Source organism: Camponotus vicinus, unplaced genomic scaffold, assembly GCF_025532165.1.
Source record: "Camponotus vicinus isolate PSW18456_S1 unplaced genomic scaffold, iyCamVici1.0 SCAF_9, whole genome shotgun sequence".
NCBI lineage: Eukaryota > Metazoa > Arthropoda > Insecta > Hymenoptera > Formicidae > Camponotus > Camponotus vicinus.
In genome coordinates this window covers 11,241,081-11,265,136 of record NW_028141981.1, presented here as the reverse complement: position 1 = coordinate 11,265,136, position 24,056 = coordinate 11,241,081, and the positions used below count along the sequence as shown (strand labels likewise).

The 24,056-nt window shown below is 39.6% G+C and overlaps 1 protein-coding gene and 1 pseudogene across 1 annotated transcript; one reads left to right on the top strand and one right to left on the bottom strand.

Moving 5' to 3' along the window:
• The first annotated feature begins 494 nt into the window (after positions 1–494).
• LOC145977527 (uncharacterized) lies at positions 495–3,790 on the top strand (annotated as a pseudogene).
• A 7,526-nt stretch (positions 3,791–11,316) lies between these two features.
• On the bottom strand, positions 11,317–12,498 carry LOC145977283 (uncharacterized). Its single transcript, XM_083109144.1, has 2 exons — positions 12,227–12,498; positions 11,317–11,917 (listed from the first exon to the last, which is right to left on the bottom strand). The coding sequence occupies exons 1-2, from the start codon at positions 12,496–12,498 to the stop codon at positions 11,317–11,319; spliced, it is 873 nt and encodes a 290-aa protein (XP_082965270.1).
• Between the last annotated feature and the right edge of the window lie 11,558 nt (positions 12,499–24,056).

The window sequence follows — 24,056 nt, the reverse complement described above, 5'->3', positions numbered from 1 at the left end:
CTATTCGTGAGCTGGTTGTTTGAAGAAATGTTTCACACCAGATGCGGTTTGCATGTGCGCTCTGGTTGTTAGAAATATATTTTATCCCAGAGGCGATCTATTCGTGAGCTGGCTGTTTGAAGAAATATTTCACACCAGATGCGGTTTGCATGTGTGCTCTGGTTGTTAGAAAATATTAAAGAGACATTTATGTTATAAAAACATAATCTATTTGCATCATATAATACTTACATTTATCATATTATACTTAATTTTCTATAGTAATTAGTTAAAGATGGATAAGCAAAGGACTGTACTCATTTTTGAGAGGTTTTATTTTTTCAAAATTACATGAAATGATAAAAATAATGTGACATATATTATTATTATAACTATTAATTTTTGTAAATACTAATCCATTTATTTTTCTTTACAGGCGACAGTTACTGAAGCTATTACAAAGTTGTGAAGAGACAAATGACTCCAGCAGCATTAAGGGTACCAGGGATGAATCCATTGATTTTAAAAAATCGGTAAAACTTTCCGATATGATGGATTCAAAACTTGGTACCCAAATAATGCAGCGCCTAGAGTCTACTTCAAATACAGGTATGTTATCAGAAGTAGATAATCAGAATATTGAACTATGCGACAATAACGAAAATTTTGTTATTGAAAATGGCCCTCTTGATACAAATGGTATCCAGGAAAGTATGCCTGAGGGCCGTCGCATTGTCGACATTTCTTTTATGTGGAATGAAATCCACAGAACCTTTGATAACCATGCGAAAGGAATAGAGTGCCAATTTAAAGATTGGAAACTCGTTAATTCTTATCGCCGTGGATTCATGACGCAATTGTTCTTCAAGTGCCAAATGTGCAATTATGAAGCTAACATCTGGTCAGAACCCACAGATCCGAAAACATTGGACATAAATACGGCTGCTGTAGCAGGAACTATTACAGTTGGAATTGGTTTTGCCCAATTGGAAGAGCTGTGTGCAGCTATGAACATTCCATGTATGTCTGATAAAACTTACATAAAATATCGAGAAAATGTTATCGATGATTTCGAGGAAACAGCTATGGAAAATATGAAAATAGCTGGCGATGTTGAAAAGCAACTCGCTCTCGAAAGAAAAGAAACAATAAACGGTATTCCGTATATAACTGTTATAGCGGATGGTAGTTGGATGAAGAGATCGTACGGCAACGCCTACGATTCTCTTTCCGGCGTTGGTGCTATAATTGGTTACCGCACAAAAAAGATCCTTTTTGTCGGCGTCCGCAATAAATTTTGCACGATATGTGATATGGCAGAAAGAAGTAGAATCGAACCAAGACACCATAAGTGTTACAAAAATTTCGATCGTAACGCAAGCTCCACGAGTATGGAGAGCGACGCCATTGCAGAAGGCTTTAAAAGTAGCCTAGAAATGCATGGAATAATCTATAGAACAGTTATTGCCGATGGTGATAGCAGCGTATATCAGACCATCATTGATTGCAGACCATATCGCGAACAAATGGTTACCGTTAAAAAAATTGAATGTACAAATCATTTGCTTCGCAATCTGTGCAAAAAGTTGATGATTGTAGCAGAGACAACTCAGCAAAAAATGCATAGAAAGCGTGGTTTCGTCTATCTACGAAATGTTGTAAAAAGCAACATTTTGAAGATACGAAAAGAAGTGATAAAAGCAATTGATTTACGAAAAAAAGAAGAGCAACCTGACCATTATAAGGCTATGGAATTACAAAAAGATATATTAAATATTTCTAGCCATATATTTGGTGAACATAAACGATGTCAAGAACGCGGTCGTATTTGTGACTGTGCTGAGGAAATGAAAAAAAATTATGTACCGTTTCTCAAGTTGCACGGTCTTTATCAAAAAGTAGAGAGTGCTATGATATATTTAAGCGCTTATTCCGATAGCTCGTTGCTCAAATTAACCAATAATCCTGTAGAGTCTTTCAATTCGATAATCTGCAAAGAAATTGGTGGAAAGCGCATTAATTTTGGTAATCGAGGCTCCTATAACCCTAGAATTGCGGGGGAAGTTGTGCAATATAATACACAGCAAGTTCTCACGCAAGTGCATAAAAGCATATGTAAAAATGTTCCTCCCATTATCGAGACTTTGGAAGAGCGACGACAAGCAAAAGTTGCAAGAACCAGAGAATCTCGAGAAATGAATGGAAGGCAAAAAAAATTTAAGCGGGAATCAGGCACAGATAGTTTTTATGGCCCGCAATCACAAAAACCAGATCTCCCATCCTATGTTTTTGAGCAACTTCGACAAAATCATTTGGAAAAGTTGCTTGAAAATGGAAAAAATTGGAGACAAATTGAACGTGATACAATGGAGCAAAGTGAATCTGATTTGTGGCACTCATTGAGACAGGAAATGTTAACGGCGTCTAATTTTGGAATCGTATGTCGTATGAGACCGACAACGTCCTGCGCCGTAATTGTGAAGAATATATTATTTCCTTCTTCTATCGATACCGCGGCTATGAAATATGGTCGCGAGAGAGAAAAAATCGCGAAAGAAGAATTGGCCGTAACATTAAAAGAGGAGATTAAAACTTGCGGATTATTCATTGACATTGAAAATCCATGCTTAGGTGCATCTCCTGACGGACTCATTGATAAAGATGGTCTGGTAGAAATAAAATGTCCTCTATCAGCTGAGCATTTAACAGCGGAAGAGGCCATAAAGACACTGCCTCAACTAAAAGGCATCTTTAATAAGAAAAATCCAAATAAGATGAATGAGAATCATCGATTTTTCTATCAAATTCAAGGGCAATTAAACGTAACGCAGCGAGATTATTGTATTTTTGCTGTATGGACACCAAAAAGCATGAAAATAGTACGTGTTAATAGAGATAATGTATTTTGGAATAATAAAATGCTGCCCTTTTTAACACGTTTCTATTATGATTGCATGCTTCCAGAAATCTTGGATAGTTGGCATAATAGACATATGCCAATTAGAAATCCAAGATACATAATAGAAGCTCAACAAGAAGCAGCCAAAAAAATAATTAAGCGAAAAAGTCTTCGACAATGTAATTTAGAAGACGAAAACATTATCCAAAAAGATGAATGTTTCGAATCTGAAATAAATATTTCGAATATTTTACCAATGGAAGCAACTATTGTTACTGCTCCGAGTGCAGAACAAGATGACGAATGCATCGTTGTTAGTTACTCGAGTAATAAAGAACTAACTGAAGACGATGTAGCAAAACAAAAACAATTTTTAGATAATTCAGTTGCTCCTTTATATTTGGTAAAGAATAATGTTTTACCTATAAATAGCAAAATAAATGATGAATCATTGGACCGATTTTTACGCGTCATAAGAGATAATTCTCATTTTGAAACCCAAAATGTGTTATATTTGGAATACCCTCATATAATTGTAGCAAGTCGTAGTAACAAAAGCTTACAAATTATTGGAGGAAATTGTAGTGACCACTGGCGATGTATTTTTTTTATGGCACCAAGCTTCGAGTGTACGATAGCTTACCTGGTTGTACATACGATAAATTGGTGCCTAAAGAAAAAAATTATATTAATCGCCGTTATCCACTAGTAAATAAAAACAATATAATATTTGAAAAGGTTCAAACACAACCTGATGGCATATGCTGTGGTATTTATGCTGCAGCTTTCGCTACAACGATAGCCTTAGGAGGAAATCCTTGTAAAGAGAAATATTCCACTGATGTGAAATATATGAGGCAACATTTTTTAAAAATTATAGCAGAAAATAGACTGTCGCCTTTTCCAAAATGAATAGGAAACGCTCGGCCATTCGAGCTATCGCACGGTCTGCATGATAGACATTTTGTCGGCGCGCGGCAAGGGGAAGGACAGCGCGGCGCAACGATGACAGTGTAACCAATAGTAGCGGCGTGCCCTGCTGTCCCTCCCCTTGCCGCGCGCCGACAAAATGTCTAACACGCTGGACCGTGCGATAGCTCGAACGACCGAGCGTTTCTCTCTCTCTCTCTCTCTCTTTCTCTCTCTCTCTCTCTCTCTCTCTCTCTCTTTCAGACACACACACAGAGATACACATTCGTCCGATGTTATTCAATATTTCTATTATTGCGATAATTGTAAAATGCTATGGGACTTTTTCAATTTACTGCGCTTTCTTCACAAACGCTTATACGGCTATAATACTCTGCGACACTCTGTATATACAATAAAAAGGATATTTGCATATAACTTTCTACAAATTACAATTTATGTACGACGTTTGTTAAATCGATATAATCAAAAGTTAACAATATAAAATGTTTTATGCAAATTGTTTGATGTAATACCGTATTCGTAAAATTTATAAGTATATAATATTTATAAATATTTTCACAATATATTTTTATTATATATATAAAGAGACATAGCTAAATGAGAGCAATGATATTAGAATTATGTTTAAATATGTACGCAATAAAGATAGATTTGTGCTCTAAAATCGTTGCTTGTGCGAGACGATAGAGCAGCGAAAATGCAACATATTTTTTGTTCCAATAAACACATTTAAACACAATGTAAAGAAAAGCTTTCACATTGCTCTTTCTAAAATATGCATGTTTTTTATTCTAGACAATACTGTCGGTAACATAACTATAAGTGTTGGTAATGTACCGACACTTTTAGTTATGTTAAAATGAGGGCGCCTACCCGTCGGAGTTCGGCTGCGACTCCGGCATCCTCTTAAATTGTATTAAATTCTATATAAATTTAAATTATTAAAACGATGTGCAACTTAGCGGTGTGCAACTAAACGGTGTGCAAACGAACGGTGCGCAACTGAACGGTGTGCAAACGAGCGGTGCGCAATTGAGCGATGCGCAAACAAACGGTGCGCAACTGAACGGTGTGCAAATAAACGGTGCGCATCTTTCTGTGTACAAATGAACGGTGTGCAAACGAACGGTGTGCAAATAAACGGTGCGCATTTTTCTGTGTACAAATGAACGGTGTGCAAACGAACGGTGCGCAACTGAACGGTGTGCAAACGAACGGTGTGCAACTGAACGGTGTGCAAATAAACAGTGCGTATATTTCTGTGTCCAAATGAACGGTGTGCAACTGAACGGTGTGCAAATAAACAGTGCGTATATTTCTGTGTTCAAATGAACGTGTGAACTTAAACGGTGCGCAACTGAACGATGCCCAATTGAACCGTGTGTAAAGTTTTGTGTCTAATTGTAACATGTCCATTTGCAACGTGTCCAATTGTACTGTCCAAGTGAAGGCCATTTGTCAGGCACAAGCAGAGGCGCAAAGTGCCCATTTTTAAACGATTAAACAAATAGGGATTAAAAACAACGTAATTGTTTACGTTGTCGTCGGAAGTCGATTCCGGCTGAGATCCCGCGCCCGGCACCCCGAGCCTCCCTGGGCGGACCAATACCGTACCGAACCGTTTTACCGCCGCCCGGTGGGGGTAATTACCGAATACGCCGACGCAGGTAATTAGCCACGTATAAAACAGGCCTCCGGCGACATATCGAGACCAGATCCTTTCGATCCTCGAGCTAGTCTGAAGGCAAACGAGAGATTCCTAAAAAGCACAAAGCGAAGTCAGAAGGTAGGGTGAAGGTAGCTGCCTCTGCCAATTGATATTGGCACTTTCCAGTGCATCGTTGCATCCTTACATTCGTACATCCTGCAACGCCTGCATTATAAAGAGGTGGAACGCGAGCCGCCCCTAACGCTTGCTAGCGTCGCAGCGTTGCATCCTGCAAATCCATCTAATCTCGACCATCACATACTAAGCGGAATTTAACAAACGGCGAGCGCGATTTAAATCCCGGCTCAACTGACGGTCGCGTCAAAACATCGCGCAAAAACGCGACGCAGCCTGCGGCAACACATGATCCGGCCGCCGGCATTGATCGTAAATACGGCGAATGCGAACCTAGCGTATAGAATAAATTATATCGCGGGTTCAATATCCGGGAAGCGCATCCGACACACACACACGCGCGCGCGCGCTTGTATATCATCACATAATAAACTATTTTCTTTTACACATAATTACGATGTATTCAATCAACAAACCCGACCTACTCCGATGGCTGTCCGACGGCGATCCGACCGAAATACGGAAAAATCGAACGTTACACATAAAAAGGAATAAAAAGGAAAATTTAGAAGAATTTACCACACACACATAAAATGTGTAACTGTATGAGATCTATTTTTACAGGACTTTTTTGGACAACCGAATTTAATATATGTAAGCTTTTTCAAATTTCAAGATGGTAGCTCTGCCATACTGATGCTTATGGTGGCTCTGCCATACTGATGCTTATGTATATAAATTTTCTTTAACGTTAAATTTCTTATAACTTCATACTTGTATATCTCAGCGAAAAAAATCGTGCAACGGCAATTGAAAATGGATTTTGAAAGGTAGTAGAGTTTGAAAGGTTTGAAGACTAGTACTATACGATGCCATTGGCAGAAATATTTCAATTAGGATCTTCCATAATAAATTCATGAAATTTACCGAAAGTGCCATTTTTGAATTGTTTAACTGTAAATAACTCGAAAACCTGCTGATAAAATTCTGCGGCCAGATTTATTTTCAACGTCAAAAAGTCTATCAGATTCACCTACTCTGCTGTTTGTAACCGATTCTCAAACTAGTGTAATGTAACCAATATTAATTACTTGTAATTTATTACTTATGAGACATGATGCTTGTATCCAAGAAATCTCACAACTGAGGTTAGATTAGGTTAGGGAAACAGCAGCTTGGCTCGGATTTCGGAATTTTCCGGCTCGACTCGAGCGATCGTGCATTGGCCTTTGAGTGAGTGGAGAAGATAAGAACGTGTTACGTTTATAACCTGATAGAATGATGAACTCTGAAGGCTCGGTATCTTTCCACCCTATAAGACACAATATTCGTAGAATATTGTATAAATATTAACAGTTAATAATAATTATTTATACAATATTCTACGAATATTGTGTGCTTATAGGGCATTTGTTTCGTATACCGTGCATTCGTTTCGCTATTCACTTGTTAAGATAATCTTGTTGTTTTGTGACGAGTATTAGTTAATATATTTTATACGTATGTTGTGTGAAATCTTGGTGTCCAAGAAGCTGAAGCAATTGTGACTGTAAGTCCTGATTGTTTAAAATTCCTATATATTTTCATTTTCTTTAACTATCATTTCTTTTATTCTTCTTTATCTTTTGTTTCCGTTTATTTTTTGTTGTACATAAAAATGAGTAATGAATTAAGAAAGAAACCTGAACGAAGCTTTCAAGAAGTTTGGCTTAGTGATAGAATTAGTCTTGGATATGTAAAGTATCTTCTGTTGATAGCTTTTATCATTGCATCATATGTAATAAAAATATTTCGTGCAATACATATGTTTTAAAACAAGCGAATTCTGCGTATAACTTAAATAATAATAAAGAAAATATAAATAATAATAATAAAGAAAATACTTTATCTTTACTAAATAATGATAATAGAAGTTCACATAAAAATATACCCAAAAAATATAAATTTCAACAACAATGGCTAGAAATCGAATTATTTAAACCATGGTTATGTAAAGTATCAGATGACATATATTCTTTTTTGATGACATTTTCTTGTTCATTTTGTAATAAATCTATGACTGGTGGTTTATCCCACATTTATCGTCACGCAGAATCTGAAGTACATATAGAAATATCTAAAAAAAATAAAACAGAAACAAAGAACATGGACAAAGATATAAACGTAATAGACGACTTACTTCTTTTTGTCATTTGAAGAGCGAAAAATATCGGCAGAAATTCGATATGCCGCATTAATTGCTGATAAGAATATTTCGCATCAAACGGTAAAAGATGTCCTCAATTTTTTTCAACAAATAGGAAAAGATCCTAGTGTTGAAAAATATAAGTATGGATCGAACAAAATGTAATTAAAAATATAATTTTAAATGTATTATCTCCAGTTGAGACGGATTGCGTGGTCAACAGCATTCAAAATACTAAATTTTCTGTTTTTATTGATGAAACGTCTGATATTTCTAATGAAAAATGGATAACATTTCTTGTACGGTTTGTTGATTCTGAAACATTAGACATTCGCACGCAATTAATAAAATTAATTAATATTGATGCGAAAAATAGCAGCGCGGAAAAATTATTTAATGCATTAAAATGCGAAATGTGGAAATTAAATATTCCATTTGGGAATATTGTTGCTTTGTCATGTGATAATGCATCTGTCATGACAGGTAAACATCTTTCATTCAAAAAAAAGTTAGAAGAATTTAATAGAAATTTATTAACATTTCCATGTTTATGCCATTCTGCGACATTGGCTGCATATGCTACATGTGCTAAAATACCAAAATATTGCGAGGAATTTTTAAAAAAGATCGCAAATTATGTTAACGGTAGTCCTAAGCATGCTATTTATCAAAAATTTAGCGAATGTTTTCAGGAAACAAACCGTAAGATTTTAAAATTATCCAATACAACATGGTTATCTTATCATTCATGTGTTGTAAGACTTCTCGAGTTTTGGGATACTATGAAGCTTTTTTTGACCGAAATGATCATAAATGAAAAAACAGAGACAGGAGAATATTTACTATCAATAATGCAAAATCCTGATGTAAAAGCATATTTGTTATTTTTAAAGTATAGTTTAAATTTTTTAAATTCTTTTAATGCATTTTTTCAAGCTCTGGAAACAAGAATTCATTTGTTACAACCAAAATCATTAGAATTTTTAATAAAAATTTCTAAAAATTTTTTGAAATCAGAACTTATATAAAATGTATGTAATAATTTTCAATTTTCTGAAAAAGAAAATCAAAAATCTTTGAATGATATTAATCTAGGAATTGAATGTGAGGAATATTTGGAAGAATTAATGAAAGAAGGACACGTAGACATAATTGGAAATATTCGAGAGAATTGTCTGCAATTCTATGTAACTACCGCCGAGGAAATTAATAAAAGATTGCCTATTAAAGATAAATTTTTATCAAAATTAAAGGCTTTTCATTCAACCATAGCATTGTGTAGCATTGTGGTTTGACGAAAATGCTTTAAAAAAAGAGTGGCATACTTTACATCTAGATTTTACAGTAACAGAAGAAGAATATTTTTCGAAATTAAATTTTGATGAAATGTGGAAAGAAATTTTAAAATATAAATATCCCAATATGAAGTCTCTTTTGAATGCTGTTAGATCACTTCCAAATTCAAATGCCGATCTAGAAAGAATGTTTTCTTTGCTATCAGATATAAAAACAAAAAACGAAATAAACTTTCGTTCGCATGTATAAATGTTAGTTGCGTATTAAAATCAGCGTTAAAAGCAAGAAAAGAAACTGTTCTAAACATGAAGATTAATGCAGAACATTTATCTCTCATGTCAGCGGATAATTTATATTCTACTTGTCCTAAAAAAAAAGCATTTTAACATTATATGCTGCTGATGTTCCTAGTACTTCATCAACTAATAATATGCAATAATAATGTTCAAAATAAAGTAAATTGTACTTTGTGAGCATTATTTTATTTTACAATTTAAAATATTTAAAAAATTTTTAAAAACAATTTTAAAAACCTTTATATAAATGACAAATATTATATAAAATAATATATAATATAAAATGGTAAGATATGGCTTCAGGCGAAGGTCCACTTTAAAAAACCTAACGCGCCATTGATGGTACCTCATCGGTGGTGTGGAAAATCGCTATTTATTATATTTTAAAATTATTATATTAAATTGTATCTTTCTGTTTTTTCTCTTTCTCTGTATTATTATTTATACGGACATATAATATAATATACTTTGTTCGAGAATAAAATAAGCGCGCGAACGAGCATTGATAGAAACAGTCGAGAGCTTGATAGGAATTCAAAAAAAAAGGACTATTCTTTTATCAAGATGGCACAATTTAATTAACACTATACGTTATATACCAAATATTACAAGTATTGAATTGGATTATATCTGCAAGCAACGGAATAAACGGCCGTACGAACAGTCACGAAGTGTCTTTTTTAAGTGCGAGTCATTGTCATCGCCCAGTATTTATCAAACGTCTTTTGAGAAAGATCTGAATTTTACTGACAAATTACGTATTTCTGATCCGTTTTTTCATAACGTGTCTCGATATTATAGATTTTTCTCGAAGGGCAAAATTGTTTGTAAAGTAGCGGGCCTCTTTAGGCACTCGGGGCTGCCTATGATTGGGCGCCAGTGATGTAACGCTGAGACGTGATAGGCGCGAGGTGACGGCACGCAGCGAGCTCGTGATTTGTGAATAGCATTAGTGCTGACGTACGTCACTAACGCGCCGAATATGATTGTGCTCCTTTTAATTCTATTTTTTCCCAGATCGCATTTTTCAGACATACCGCTCGCCTCGGCAACCGCGGTTGGCGAAATTGCTAATTTGTAAATACTCGGGCGAGCCTGTCCATGGACCGTCCCTACGACTAGTCACTGTGACGCGATCAGTTTTAGTGAGTGTGCAGTGAGTGCAATCAAGTGTGTGCAATCTTCAATGGAGAGGAGAGCTGGTCGGATAATCAAGACTGTGTAGGTACAGAGTGCATCTAACCATAGATTTAACCTGATTTCGCGAGTATGTGTTAACTATAGTCGGTCCTAGGAAGAAGGGGCAGCGAGTGTCACGCAGTAAAATAACAGCTGATCTATTTATAGCGCGTTGACCGATATTTTCGTGAATCGAGCCTTCCTTATAAGAGACGCGTTTACGCTAGAAATAAAGTATTATTTGACAATCGTAATTAATCCGCGGTTGTAATGGGATATCAGATTTAGCGTAAATTTAATTTGAATGATAATTAGTAGTCGGAGGAAGGATAATTATACAATCGCGTAGGGATCAATATCGATTCATTTTAAAAGAGAAACGAAAGATAATGAAAGGAAAGGTTTTCGATCTTTTTTTTGAGAGATCGCGAATTAAGACTAAGAATAAGATAAAATTGACACGATCCTGATTCAATTATGTTAACGTCACGCCAAACGAGTAAGAGACTCTATCGACGGGCTCATTAGCCTACGCATTAATACAATGTGATATTACATTTGATACTTAAATCTAATATCTCCTTTTCTTTTGATAGTGTGTTCTTTTACATGTAGAGGCGCGGATGTAGCTAAGTATCGGTCACGGCCTCTGAAGGTGCTTCTTCCTCTCCGGCTGCACAATCAGGCAGGAGGACGATCTTTGCGACGCGACGTTTGAGCTTCGAAGATGCTGTGCCACAGATGAGGCCATCGATGCCAGGATGAATCATCTTCGATGATTCAGGCGAGAGGCCAACGAGTGGGCAGTGTATTCTCCTTCCTGATGAGACAAAGCCGACCGATCCGGATCTCGTTGTTCGATGTCTATCATTTTAGAAGTTGAAGAAGAGAGTGTATATACTCCTTTGACCATCTTTCCCAGAAATGGTCGCGCATTTTTTGGAGTAGCTGCCACCTCGAGAAGCGATTGATTGGCGTATCCGTCAGGCTGGCTTCGGACACGGTATTGAATTCCGTGCCGATTAAAAAGTCCTGGCATAAGGGCAGTAACATCGTTGGGATTGTCGGACAAAACCTGAAGTGGCCTTGAATTCAAGCACGCTTCCACTTGGGCGAGTAGCGTGCTCATTTCCTCGTATGAGAGCGAAGTCTCTCTCAATACTCGGTGAAAGTGGTGTTTCACTGGTTTGACCACAGCTTCCCAAAGACCGTCGAAGTGCGGAGCTGAAGGAGGGTTGAAGCGCCAATGGATTCTGTCGATGGCGAGCTGATCGGCAACACGTCGTAGCTCCGGGTTTCCAGCAGAGAAGAATTCTCGGAGTTGCTTATCCGCTCCAATGAAGTTGGTGCCGCAATCGCTGATAATGCTGTGACATAGACCTCAGCGAGCGGTGAAACGTCGCAACGCGGTGAGAAAGGCTTCGGCAGTGTAGTCCGAGACCATTTCCAAATGAACCGCCTTCGTGCTTAAGCAGACGAAGATAGCGAGGAATCCCTTGTATGCTCGGTGGCCGCGACCCTTAGACGCTCTCAACATCAGAGATCCTGCGTAGTCGACGCCCGTATTTAGGAATGGCCTAGCTAGAGTCACTCTTCGGAAAGGCAGTCCACCCATTAGCTGTGGCGGCGTGGCCGCCCGCCATCACACACAGAAGATGCAGCGCTACAATACGGACTTGACTAAAGCCCTACCTCTAGGTATACAGTAGAGCTGGCGGATGGAGCCGAGTATTAACTGCACCCCACCATGCAGTGTCCGTCGATGGAAAGCCTCGACGACGAGTCTTGTTAAGCGTGAGCTTTGTGGCAAGATTACTGGGTGCTTCGCGTCATAAGCCAGCAGGGAATGCTTTAGCCGTCCACCGATCCTGAGGATGCCCTGTTGATCTATAAAGGGAGTAAGTTTGTTTAGAAAGCTTCTCGTTGCAATAGCCTTGCCCTTAGTCATGATTTTAATTCTTGATTCCAATGTGCAGTTTGAACCACATGGATCAAGGATATACGAGCCTCGTCCAGTTCTCCGGCGGAGACTGCTCGGAGAAGCAGTGTGCAATAATGCGCCGGCGTTGGACAAAGGCTCCTTTACTCATCTTAGCCATCGAAGACACCAAGCTATCATCCGAATCAGACGGGTGAAGGAGGAGAATCAGGTGATCTCCCCATGCTCGATTGGTGGAGGTTTAGCAGCGGCGACTTGAATCCGAGACCGCACCTCAGAGAGTTCATCTTCCTCCTGATTGACCTCCGTCGTCAGAGGTAGTGCTCCGCTGCGCAACCAGGGAGATCCTTGCCACTAGAGCGGATGAGCGATCAGTTCGCTCGGAGAGATACCCCGCGAGGCACAGTCGGCGGAGTTGTCAGTCCCAGAGAGGCCACAAGGCAGGATCGTCTGAATCTCGGCGACCCGATTGGCTACATACGTCTTCCACCGAGAAGGATGCCCACGGATCCAGTTAAGAACGACGGTGGAATCCGACCAAAGCTGCACCGGGCTGCCCCTCGCGAGTATCCGACGGACATGAGCTGTTAGGCGGACGAAGATAGTGGCAGCACATAGCTTCAGGCGAGGTAGGGTGATCTGTTTGATCAGGCGCTACTTTAGTTTTGGCTGTGATTAGTCTCACCTAATTTTCTTGGTTGGCAACAGGTAGACGACGGCAGCGTACGCCCGCTCTGAGGCATCGGCAAATCCGTACAATTCTATGCAGCTTTTGCGGGATTTCAATGGTAGGTAGCGAGGAACACGAATCTCATCCAATCGAGGCAGATCCCTTTGGTAATCGCTCCGAGAGGCGGGAATTACGCTCATCCAGAGGGGTGTCCCAAGCAACTCCCTTCAGCCAGGTAGCCTGGAAGAGGATTTTCGCTCGCACCACCACAGGAGCTAGCCATCCCAATGGATCGAACAGGCGAGCGGTCAAAGCGAGGACGGGTCGTTCTGTTCGCTATCGGCATCTCGACAGCAGGAATAGTGAATGAGAAGGCATCGATGCTGAGGTGCCATTAAGGTCCCCAGCGTAGCGTGGCTTTCGTGGGGTTGCCATGAGCGTGAATCATGCTGCAGCCGGTGTTCCGCCGGAATGTCCTGAAGGAGGTCATCATGATTCGTCGACCACTTGCGCAAAGGGAAGCTGCCCGCCATGCACAACTCCGATAACTGTCGTCGGAGCTCCTTGGCTTCCTGGAGGAAAGAGGCACCAGTGAGAACGTCGTCCATATAAGTATCCTGACGCAACGCGACAGCTCCCAGGGGATACTTGTCTCCTTCATCAACGGTGAGATGCTGCAGAATCCGCATGGCTAAGAACGGCGCACAGGCGAGTCCGTAAGTCACAGTATTGAGCTCGTAGTCCCTTGCCTCTTCCATCTTGTCGTAATGCCAGACTATCCTTTGCAGGTGACGATCTTCTGGGCTCACCAGGATCTGGCGATACATTTCCTCGATGTCCGTGGCCAGGACATAGAAATCCCGGCGCCAGCGGAGAAGCACGTCCCCCAATGCAGGCAATAAGTTCGGCCGGACCGAAAGATGTCGGTTGAGGCTGTCTCCAGTAGTCGTTGAGCCGTTGAAAACGACTCGCAATTTTGTCGTTGAGCTGCCTTCGCGCAAGACGCCATGATGTGGGAGGAATGGAAGCGCCCCATTTGACCATGTTAATATTGACCACGATGATATTGACCACGGTGATATTGACCACGGTGATATTGACCACAGTCCCGATTGACCACAGTCCCGATTGACCACGGTGATATTGATCACGTTGCGATTGATCACAGTCCCGATTAACCACAGTCCCGATTGACCACGGTGATATTGACCACGTTGCGATTGTCCACCTTACCTACCGGCGGGATGGTTGCGGGAGGGGGCGTAAGGCCCCCCTTGCAGCCCCGCGCGTGTGTGTGTGTACATATGTGGTCAATATCACCGTGGTCAATCGGGACTGTGGTCAATCGCAACGTGGTCAATATCAACGTGGTCAATATCACCGTGGTCAATATCACCGTGGTCAATATTAACGTGGTCAAACGGGTCCCACTCGCTTTGGTCCTCTTCCGAGTTTATCTTCAACGTTGCCGTCATGTGTCTTCATATTGTCTCATAAAATCGGCGTATTTCTGGAGACGGATGTCACGACTGAAGCAGCGCTCCATATTATTTAGAAGACGCTGTGCTGTGCCTCTTGTCCCCGAAAAGTCCGGGAACGGCTTTAATGCCGGAAGGCGTATCATGTACCGACCATCGGCGTTTCTTTTGTGCGTGAGAGCGAAGAATTCTTCGCATTTTTGATCGTCGATGGAGAGCGGAGCCGGCTCGGTTGCGACTTCCTCCTGCTTCCAGAAGCGTTGCACCAAACCGACCAATTGATCATCAACGCGGCACACGTAAGAGACCGCTTTGTGGCATTCATTGTTCCGATGGCTCCTGACAATATCCAACCCCAGGTTGTTTGTTGCGCTACAAGTTTCTGCGCTCCTCTTCGATGTAATCCCGAAAGGAGGATAGCAACGTAGACGTCAGCGCCGAGCAACAAGTCGACCCGTTTGGTGACTAGGAAATCTGGATCGGCTAACTCTAAACCAGCGGCTCCACGTACGCTTCTCTCAGCTCGACCGCAGCCGTCGTAGATGGTGATCTGAGACAAGATTAGAGCCGATACAGTCACTGACGATCTTCCATTCCTTGAGGAAACCTCTAAGTTCATCAGGCCACGGAGGACGCCTGTCATTTTTCCGCCGACTCCGAACACGAAAATGAAGATATGCTCCCGTGGCAATTTCAGTCGCTGAGCAAGCGACTTAGAGATTAGCGATGCCTCGGAGTCTTGATCGATTAACGCGCGCGCGGTATGAAGAGCGCCGTGTCGATCGGCGACGCAAATGCGGGCAGTGACAAGGAGCACTGTCGTCGGTGGCTTGGCCGGCTGATGCGACACATGCGACGACTTCGCGTTTGCGGCGGTTAGACACGCGTCATGCAGTGACGTGTGGTGCTGCGTGTTGCACATTGAGCACGTCTTTTTCGAGGTGCAGTCGCGGAGTTGATGTTTTCCGAGACAATTGAGACACAGTCCGTTGTCCTCGACGTGTTTTTTCCTCTCGTCAGCACTCTTGGATTTATATGTATCACACAGCATAATAAAGTGGTCATGTTGGCACATAGTGCAACGGCCCTGCCTTCCTTCTTTCTTTCGAGCGTGTAACGAACGGGTGGGCTTGATAGCAGAACTTGAGTGCGTCTTAGTTCGATTCGTCTCTGTCTTAATAGGCTGCAAAGATTCGAGCGTACGTAATCGGCGATCTAAAAATTCCTGGAGTTCGTCGTACGTAGGCGGCTCCAGGTCATCTCCCAGCGAATTTTCGCACTCACGCCGCGATCGAGGGTCCAATAGTTTGTCACGGACGACTTCCGCGAACGCCGACGGATAGTCGTAGTCGGGATCAGGATTCGGTTTTCTTAGGCAAGCTGAAGAATTTTTCTCGGTGGTTATGTCAGAAATTAAAATAGGTTTATTTAGCGTTGAGTGTATATGTATGAAAGTACAAAAGTGTCTTGTGTGTTGTGTGAAAATAATATGCGATGCGAATGTGGTATAAATGTACGGTGTGCGGTATGATCGTACGGTATGAATATACGGTGCGAATGTGTAGTATAAATGTACGGTGTACGGTATGACTGTACGGTGCGAATGTGCAGTTTATAATGTAAGAAAGTACGAAAGTGTCTTGTGTGTTGTATGATAATAATATGCGGTGCAAATGTGTAGTATAAATGTACGGTGTGAATGTTCGATCGCAAATATTGCTATTGTTATGCACAGAATGCTGAGCGTTATTTTACTCGTCGCGGAAATCGGAATGTGTTAAAGGACTTCGCGCGATGCAGAAAAACCCTGTCAGCTGTTTCGTTGATCTATTATCGGCGTGCGGCAATGACCGCGTGACGCTACGCAACGCGTGCCGTTGTTTTTGTGCCGTATTTTGACGCGCGGTCTCAGCGTCGGTTTCGATGTATCGAACGCGCTCTGGTTCTGGTTTGTTTATTAATGAATTAACTCGCGTGGATGGAAGATCGCGGGGATGCGCCGTGCCGACGAGAACAGCTCGTCGGGGGTAGCTCTCCTCTCTACCTCGGTTATTGATTGCAACGGCGGTGCGGCGCACAGTGGGGGAAAAAGTGTTTTTTGTGGACAAAATTCGTTCGACAATCGAATTCTTAACGGATTTTAAAGTTATTTTTTTTAATTTATTGGAAATTGAATAAGCTATAAGAACTTTCGGCGTAAATTTCGATTACGGTCCAAATTCAAAATGGCGGATCCAATAAAGTGGATATAAAATATTAAAACTGTATGATTGCGAATGAATCGGTAACGTACATATATGCTCAAATGTTATTATGTGTTTGTATAATCGACATTGTTAATTTGCAGTTTGAATTTTTAAAAAATGGCGAATTTAATATGGCGGAAAACTTTATAAATAGCGATTTGCATGTGATATATGTATACTTATGTCTTACGTGTAAAATTATCATAGAAAAACATTCGTTGATGGCTGTGATGTTTCTGAAAATAAGGGAGTTTAGTTATATAATTATGTTAGAAAGCATCGATTTTCTTTCTGCAGACTGACTTTTGTATATTACTTCATAATATGAACATTATATAAAGTAATCTGTAAGCCCTTTTACCACGTCAAGGTGTCAGTCTGTGAAAAGGGTTTTTTTAGGTTATGTATAATTTTTTTATTTTTTTTTAATTTTAAAGTTTTTTTATTTTTTTTAATTTTTTTTATTTTTCAGACATTTATTTTTTCAAATTTTTTTTTAAGTAAAACAGGAAATATAATTTACATTTTTTGTTCTTTTTTATTTTTCCTTATAGTTAATTAATAATGATTTTGCTCCTTCTGATAATTCTGTCCTTGTTTTATCTCGTTTTATTCTAATGTTAGTAATCAAAGGATCAGAGGAAATTAGAAGGTGATGCATTACATCTTCATTGCTGGCTTTATTGCTGGCGTGAACACATTCTACTATTATTTGCTCGAGCATTTCTAAAGACTTTATTTGTTGTTTCTTGCGCTTCTTCTGATAAGCTGCCAATCGGTACCTAATACTCTAATTATCTCGTCACCATGAATTAATACCTTATGCACGGAGGGAGGCATATTATACCAAGAATAAAACTGTATATATAATTCAGCTGTTTTGGTACAATATTCTTTAAACTTAATGTAATCAATTTTATATCCACTAGCGAGTGCTTGTAAAATATATCTGAATCTTATTATTAAACTCTCTTCTAATCCAGTCACTTCAGCTATAATTTCAGGATGTGAGAAAAAACATCTAGCTACGTTACCAGTATTTGTTGTTCCATAACCTTGTTTTACTACATCTACTGTTATAGACAGTTTAGATTTCAAAGCTTTTTGAATCATTCGTTTTCTGTTCTGTTTTAAAATTTTATCATCTTTTACTGCATACGATTTTTTGAAATCTAAATTGTAGGCAATATGTAACAGACATTCCATAAAACGGATCCAGCAGTGTAGAGTAGAAAGTCCAAATTTGTAACTATCTTTGTCACATGATAAACTTCTAATAAATGATAAATTATTCATTTTGCTTGGATTAACTTTACAAACATTGCAACTACTCGAAGACTTCTGACCAGTTAAAACGTTGCACGTCTTGCCATCAATCATAGTGCACTTAAGATCGTATGTAACTTTGTATGTTCTATCTTCAATAGTTACATGTGTTGCAGTAAGTTTATTAATTTCTTCGTTATAAAATTTATATTCATTTAAAGTGTTCGTAGCATTTTCTTTTATGAATTCAAATTTAATTGGTCGGCAGTATCTGGTCGAGGATGGCCGTTCATTGAGCCACACAATAACATTATTAACTATTAACTGAAGAGGAACAAATGAAATAATAAATACTGTTGTATCAGATAAGTTTTTTTCATGCATTATATGCATCGTCATTATTAGTTGTATCATTATCATCGTTCACGGAAGTTTTTTTTTCTTCTGAACATTGTTGTCTTGTAGTTTGTTGATTCGGCCGATTTCCGTGAATCAACGCCTATCGCCCCCTCCTTACGCCTCGATACCTTAGCAACGAACCATCTAACAATCGTAACCAAGACGTGCCTTGGTTACGGACAGCTCTGTAGTAACACATTTCGACGGGAGATACGTAGCTCGTTGCAGAAAAAGTATGATTAAAAGGACTGATAAAGAATTTTCGTAGACTTCAAAGTGTCATATTTATTAAAAGAAATAAAAAATTACTACGATTATAATTTTCTACATATTTTCCTATAAAATAAATTCTTTTTTTTTTCATTAAATCTATTGCGATACCCAAATGAACTTTACAATAAAGCAGGAACTTTTGTGTTCCTGGATATGGGATAATACCGACAAAAATAAGGAGAAAATAGATATATTAGTCGACAAAATTAAAGAAAAATGCAATTATGATGAAAACCAACTTGAACAGATTAAAAATAAACTGCTTAATAATTTTTTACCATCTTACAATAAGAAATGGAATAAGGCTACTCGTAATAGGTTAACTTTTGTAAGGCAATTTAAACAGTTTATAAATAATCTTTTTATAGTTGACTTTGTTTCAATTTCACATCCGAGTAATTCTGCAAATTCTCCTAATAAACTAGATAATTCCTTACTAAATAAGCGTGGTCGACCACGTTTATCTTATTATGAAGGTTCAGACAAAATTAAAAGAAGACGCATTCGTGAACTTCTTGAAAAATATACAGATGAAGAGTTAACACGGGCAACTGATTCATTGCATACCAATCTTATTAATCAGTCTGCTTCTAAAAAAAAAATTAAAAAAACTGAAAAAGATATAAACGGTTCTTTAGCTATGTATATGGATTTAGAAATGACAAGAGATAAGTACGAAAAGTTGCGTATTTACAATGAAGATTTGCATGGAGACAAATTATATCCTCCCTACGAAGACATTAGGGAAGCAAAAAAAAAATGTTATCCAAAAGATATTATTGTAACAGAAAATGGGGCAAGCATCAAATTACAATCATTGTTAGATCATACTGTGCGTAGAATATTCTTAACATTAGACAAAGAAGCACTACATGCATTGAACAGCACAGAATTAGTTTTATATGGAAAATGGGGCATGGATGGCGCTTCGAATCAACAAACTACAAGACAACAATGGTCAGAAGAAAAAAAAACTTCCGTGAACGATGATAATGATACAACTAATAATGACGATGCATATAATGAAAAAAACTTATCTGATACAACAGTATTTATTATTTCATTTGTTCCTCTTCAGTTAATAGTTAATAATGTTATTGTGTGGCTTCATGAACGGCCATCCTCGACCAGATACTGCCGACCAATTAAATTTGAATTCATAAAAGAAAATGCTACGAACACTTTAAATGAATATAAATTTTATAACGAAGAAATTAATAAACTTACTGCAACACATGTAACTATTGAAGATAGAACATACAAAGTTACATACGATCTTAAGTGCACTATGATTGATGGCAAGACGTGCAACGTTTTAACTGGTCAGAAGTCTTCGAGTAGTTGCAATGTTTGTAAAGTTAATCCAAGCAAAATGAATAATTTATCATTTATTAGAAGTTTACCATGTGACAAAGATAGTTACAAATTTGGACTTTCTACTCTACACTGCTGGATCCGTTTTATGGAATGTCTGTTACATATTGCCTACAATTTAGATTTCAAAAAATCGTATGCAGTAAAAGATGATAAAATTTTAAAACAGAACAGAAAACGAATGATTCAAAAAGCTTTGAAATCTAAACTGTCTATAACAGTAGATGTAGTAAAACAAGGTTATGGAACAACAAATACTGGTAACGTAGCTAGATGTTTTTTCTCACATCCTGAAATTATAGCTGAAGTGACTGGATTAGAAGAGAGTTTAATAATAAGATTCAGATATATTTTACAAGCACTCGCTAGTGGATATAAAATTGATTACATTAAGTTTAAAGAATACTGTACCATAACAGCTGAATTATATATAGTTTTATTCTTGGTATAATATGCCTCCCTCCGTGCATAAGGTATTAATTCATGGTGACGAGATAATTAGAGTATTAGGTATACCGATTGGCAGCTTATCAGAAGAAGCGCAAGAAACAACAAATAAAGTCTTTAGAAATGCTCGAGCAAATAATAGTAGAATGTGTTCACGTAAAGCCAGCAATGAAGATGTAATGCATCACCTTCTAATTTCTTCTGATCCTTTGATTACTAACATTAGAATAAAACGAGATAAAACAAGGACAGAATTATCAGAAGGAGCAAAATCATTATTAATTAACTATAAGGAAAAATAAAAAAGAACAAAAAATGTAAATTATATTTCCTGTTTTACTTAAAAAAAAATTTGAAAAAATAAATGTCTGAAAAATAAAAAATATTAAAAAAAATAAAAAAACTTTAAAATTAAAAAAAAATAAAAAAATTATACATAACCTAAAAAAACTCTTTTCACAGACTGACACCTTGACGTGGTAAAAGGGCTTACAGATTACTTTATATAATGTTCATATTATGAAGTAATATACAAAAGTCAGTCTGCAGAAAGAAAATCGATGCTTTCTAACATAATTATATAACTAAACTCCCTTATTTTCAGAAACATCACAGCCATCTAACGAATGTTTTTCTATGATAATTTTACACGTAAGACATAAGTATACATATATCACATGCAAATCGCTATTTATAAAGTTTTCCGCCATATTAAATTCGCCATTTTTTAAAAATTCAAACTGCAAATTAACAATGTCGATTATACAAACACATAATAACATTTGAGCATATATGTACGTTACCGATTCATTCGCAATCATACAGTTTTAATATTTTATATCCACTTTATTGGATCCGCCATTTTGAATTTGGACCGTAATCGAAATTTACGCAGAAAGTTCTTATAGCTTATTCAATTTTCAATCAATTAAAAAAAAAACTTTAAAATCCGTTAAGAATTCGATTGTCGAACGAATTTTGTCCACAAAAAGCACTTTTTCCCCCACTGTGCGGCGGCGGGATCTTTTGCCGAAATCGAGAACACTCGATAATATCGGAGATCGCTCCAATATTCTGGTTGGCGGTTTTTGTAATTCTGGATCTTAGCCTTTAGCCTGAAACCGAGAGTGCTCGGTCGAGGAGGAGTTCGCTCCACCTTCTGTTCGAGGCTTTTAGGCGTTCTCTAGGATTGGTTCTAGGTTCGGATCGTGCTCGCTGTCGCAAGCGGAATCGGAATCTGGGTGCCGATTTGAATGATCGGTTTATCTTGCGGCGCGACGCGTCCCTGTCTCTGCCCGGCGGTTGTTTTCCGGGTGGCAGCTCCCGGCTGATGGTCGACCGGGAATCGTAACGGTGCAACGGGGATACATCGTTACAAACCCTCGTCGAATACTACGAGAACAAGCGTCTCCTCGTACGGAGTTACATCTCTCAATTTACGTCGCTTCAGAAGCTGAAAGGTGAGTCCGTATCTGATCTACGTAGACTTTATCACGGAGTGAAGAGTACCGTCGGTTGGCTCGAAAGTATCGGCCGACCTATAACGAAAGATGAAGACTTATTCGTTCACCTCGTAATCGAACTTGTAACGATGCACCCCCAGTGCATGTTACTGTTCCCGGCCGAACATCAGCCGGAAGCTGCCGCCCGGAAAACATCCGCCGGGCAGGGGCAGGGGCGCGCCGCGTCGCGCCGATTAACCGTTAATTTCGAACCGATCAATGGCCGAATCCGTCGGCAAGCCGCGCCGACGACAGCCGAGGGCGCCCGAAGAGCCCTGGATGAGAACCTCCGCGCCCGGCTCTGCCGCGCCCCACTGAGCGGATCCGTTCCGCACCGTTTTTCCGCCGCTCGGTGGGGGCATCCCGTTTTTACGCCGGCGCGGGACTAATTACCCGAGATATAAAAAGGGACCTCGGCGTTATCACGGCACCCATTTTCCGATTCCGCTTGCGACAGCAAGCAACGATCCGAAAACCTACCGATAGCCTCGAGCCACGAACAGAGAGTGGAGAGCACTCCGCCTCAGCTGAGCATTCTCAGTTTCGAGCCTACGGCTTGACCCGTCTAAACTAAAGCAACCCGCCGAAAGAAAGCATTGGACCGAGCTCCGATACCGTCGAGAGATCTCGACCGCGGCAAATATCTCGCCGCCTTAACGCCGTTGTAATTAATTACCGGGAGTAGAGAGGAGAGCTACCTCCGACGAGCTGCTCTCGTCGGCACGGCGTATTCCCGCGACTTTCCATCCCTCGTGAATAATTATTCATACAGCGAGTGAGAACATTTCGATCTATCGAAACTTACAGCATTTAACACCGCCCGTCAAAATACGCGGCAAAAACACTGGCACGCGACGCGTCACGCGGTCATCGATCGCGCGTTCACAACAGACCGCCGTAACAGCTGACGCGTTTTTACATCGCGCGAAGTCTTTTAAACGAATTCTTATTTCTGCGACGATTGGGCTAGCGTGTTACGAACATCTATACACTGCATTTTATCCACAGCGCGAACACTTGCATACTGAACATTCGTACACCACACGCGTAACAACCGAACATTTATTCGTTGCACATTTATACATTGCGCATTTATACGCCGCACATTTATACGCTACACATTTATACGCTGCACATTTATACGCTGCAACGCGAACACTTATATACCCGAACATATAACAACCGAACATTTATACGCTGCACATTCATTCGCTACCCAACAGTTGTACACTGCACGGGCAGTCACACACACATACAACACACTCTTGTATATACACACACATACACCAACACACTCTGTACATACACACCACTGCAATAAACTCGTTTTAATTACTGATAAAATAACCGAGTGATTCCTCAGCTTGCCTAACCGAATCCTGATCCCAGCTGCGACTATCCGTCAGCGAGTTTGCGGAAGTCGACCATGACATTGGCGCTCGAACAGGTTAAAACAGAGGCAAGACAGGAATTAACGTGAACACGAGTAAAAGATGAAAGCATAGATGTATAAATTGAACAAGGAATAGCTTGTCGTAATGGCAAAGTCGTTCCAGTTGGACGACACGGAGTTGTTAGAAGAATTGCGGAAAGGAATACATCGGTTCGCGGAGGACCATCCCGATGAGTTCGAAACGCGAACGGAAGAAACTAACGCACCGCCGCGTTTGACAATCACGTCACAGGGAAATACGGGATTCCGTACACCCACGGCGCCCGAGTTATTTATCAATGAAGGCAAGGTTATTAACCAGATTCGCAAGTAGGGGTGTCACTTCGACGGACGAGACCCCGCCGCATTTCTAGAGAGGGTGGGGGAACTAAGAGAGGCATATGGGTTTACGCAAGCCCAACTATTGCAGGGACTCCCGGAATTATTAAAAGGGGACACCGTCCTCTGGTTCAGAAATTA

What these genes read in the sequence shown, in the direction of transcription:
- LOC145977283 (XM_083109144.1), bottom strand. Translation starts at nt 12,498, where the DNA reads ATGACTAAGGGCAAGGCTATTGCAACGAGAAGCTTTCTAAACAAACTT. An exon ending in AGAGGTAGGGCTTTAGTCAA is followed by an intron (nt 11,918 to 12,226) that starts GTCCGTATTGTA and finishes TCTATGTCACAG; the next exon opens with CATTATCAGCGATTGCGGCA.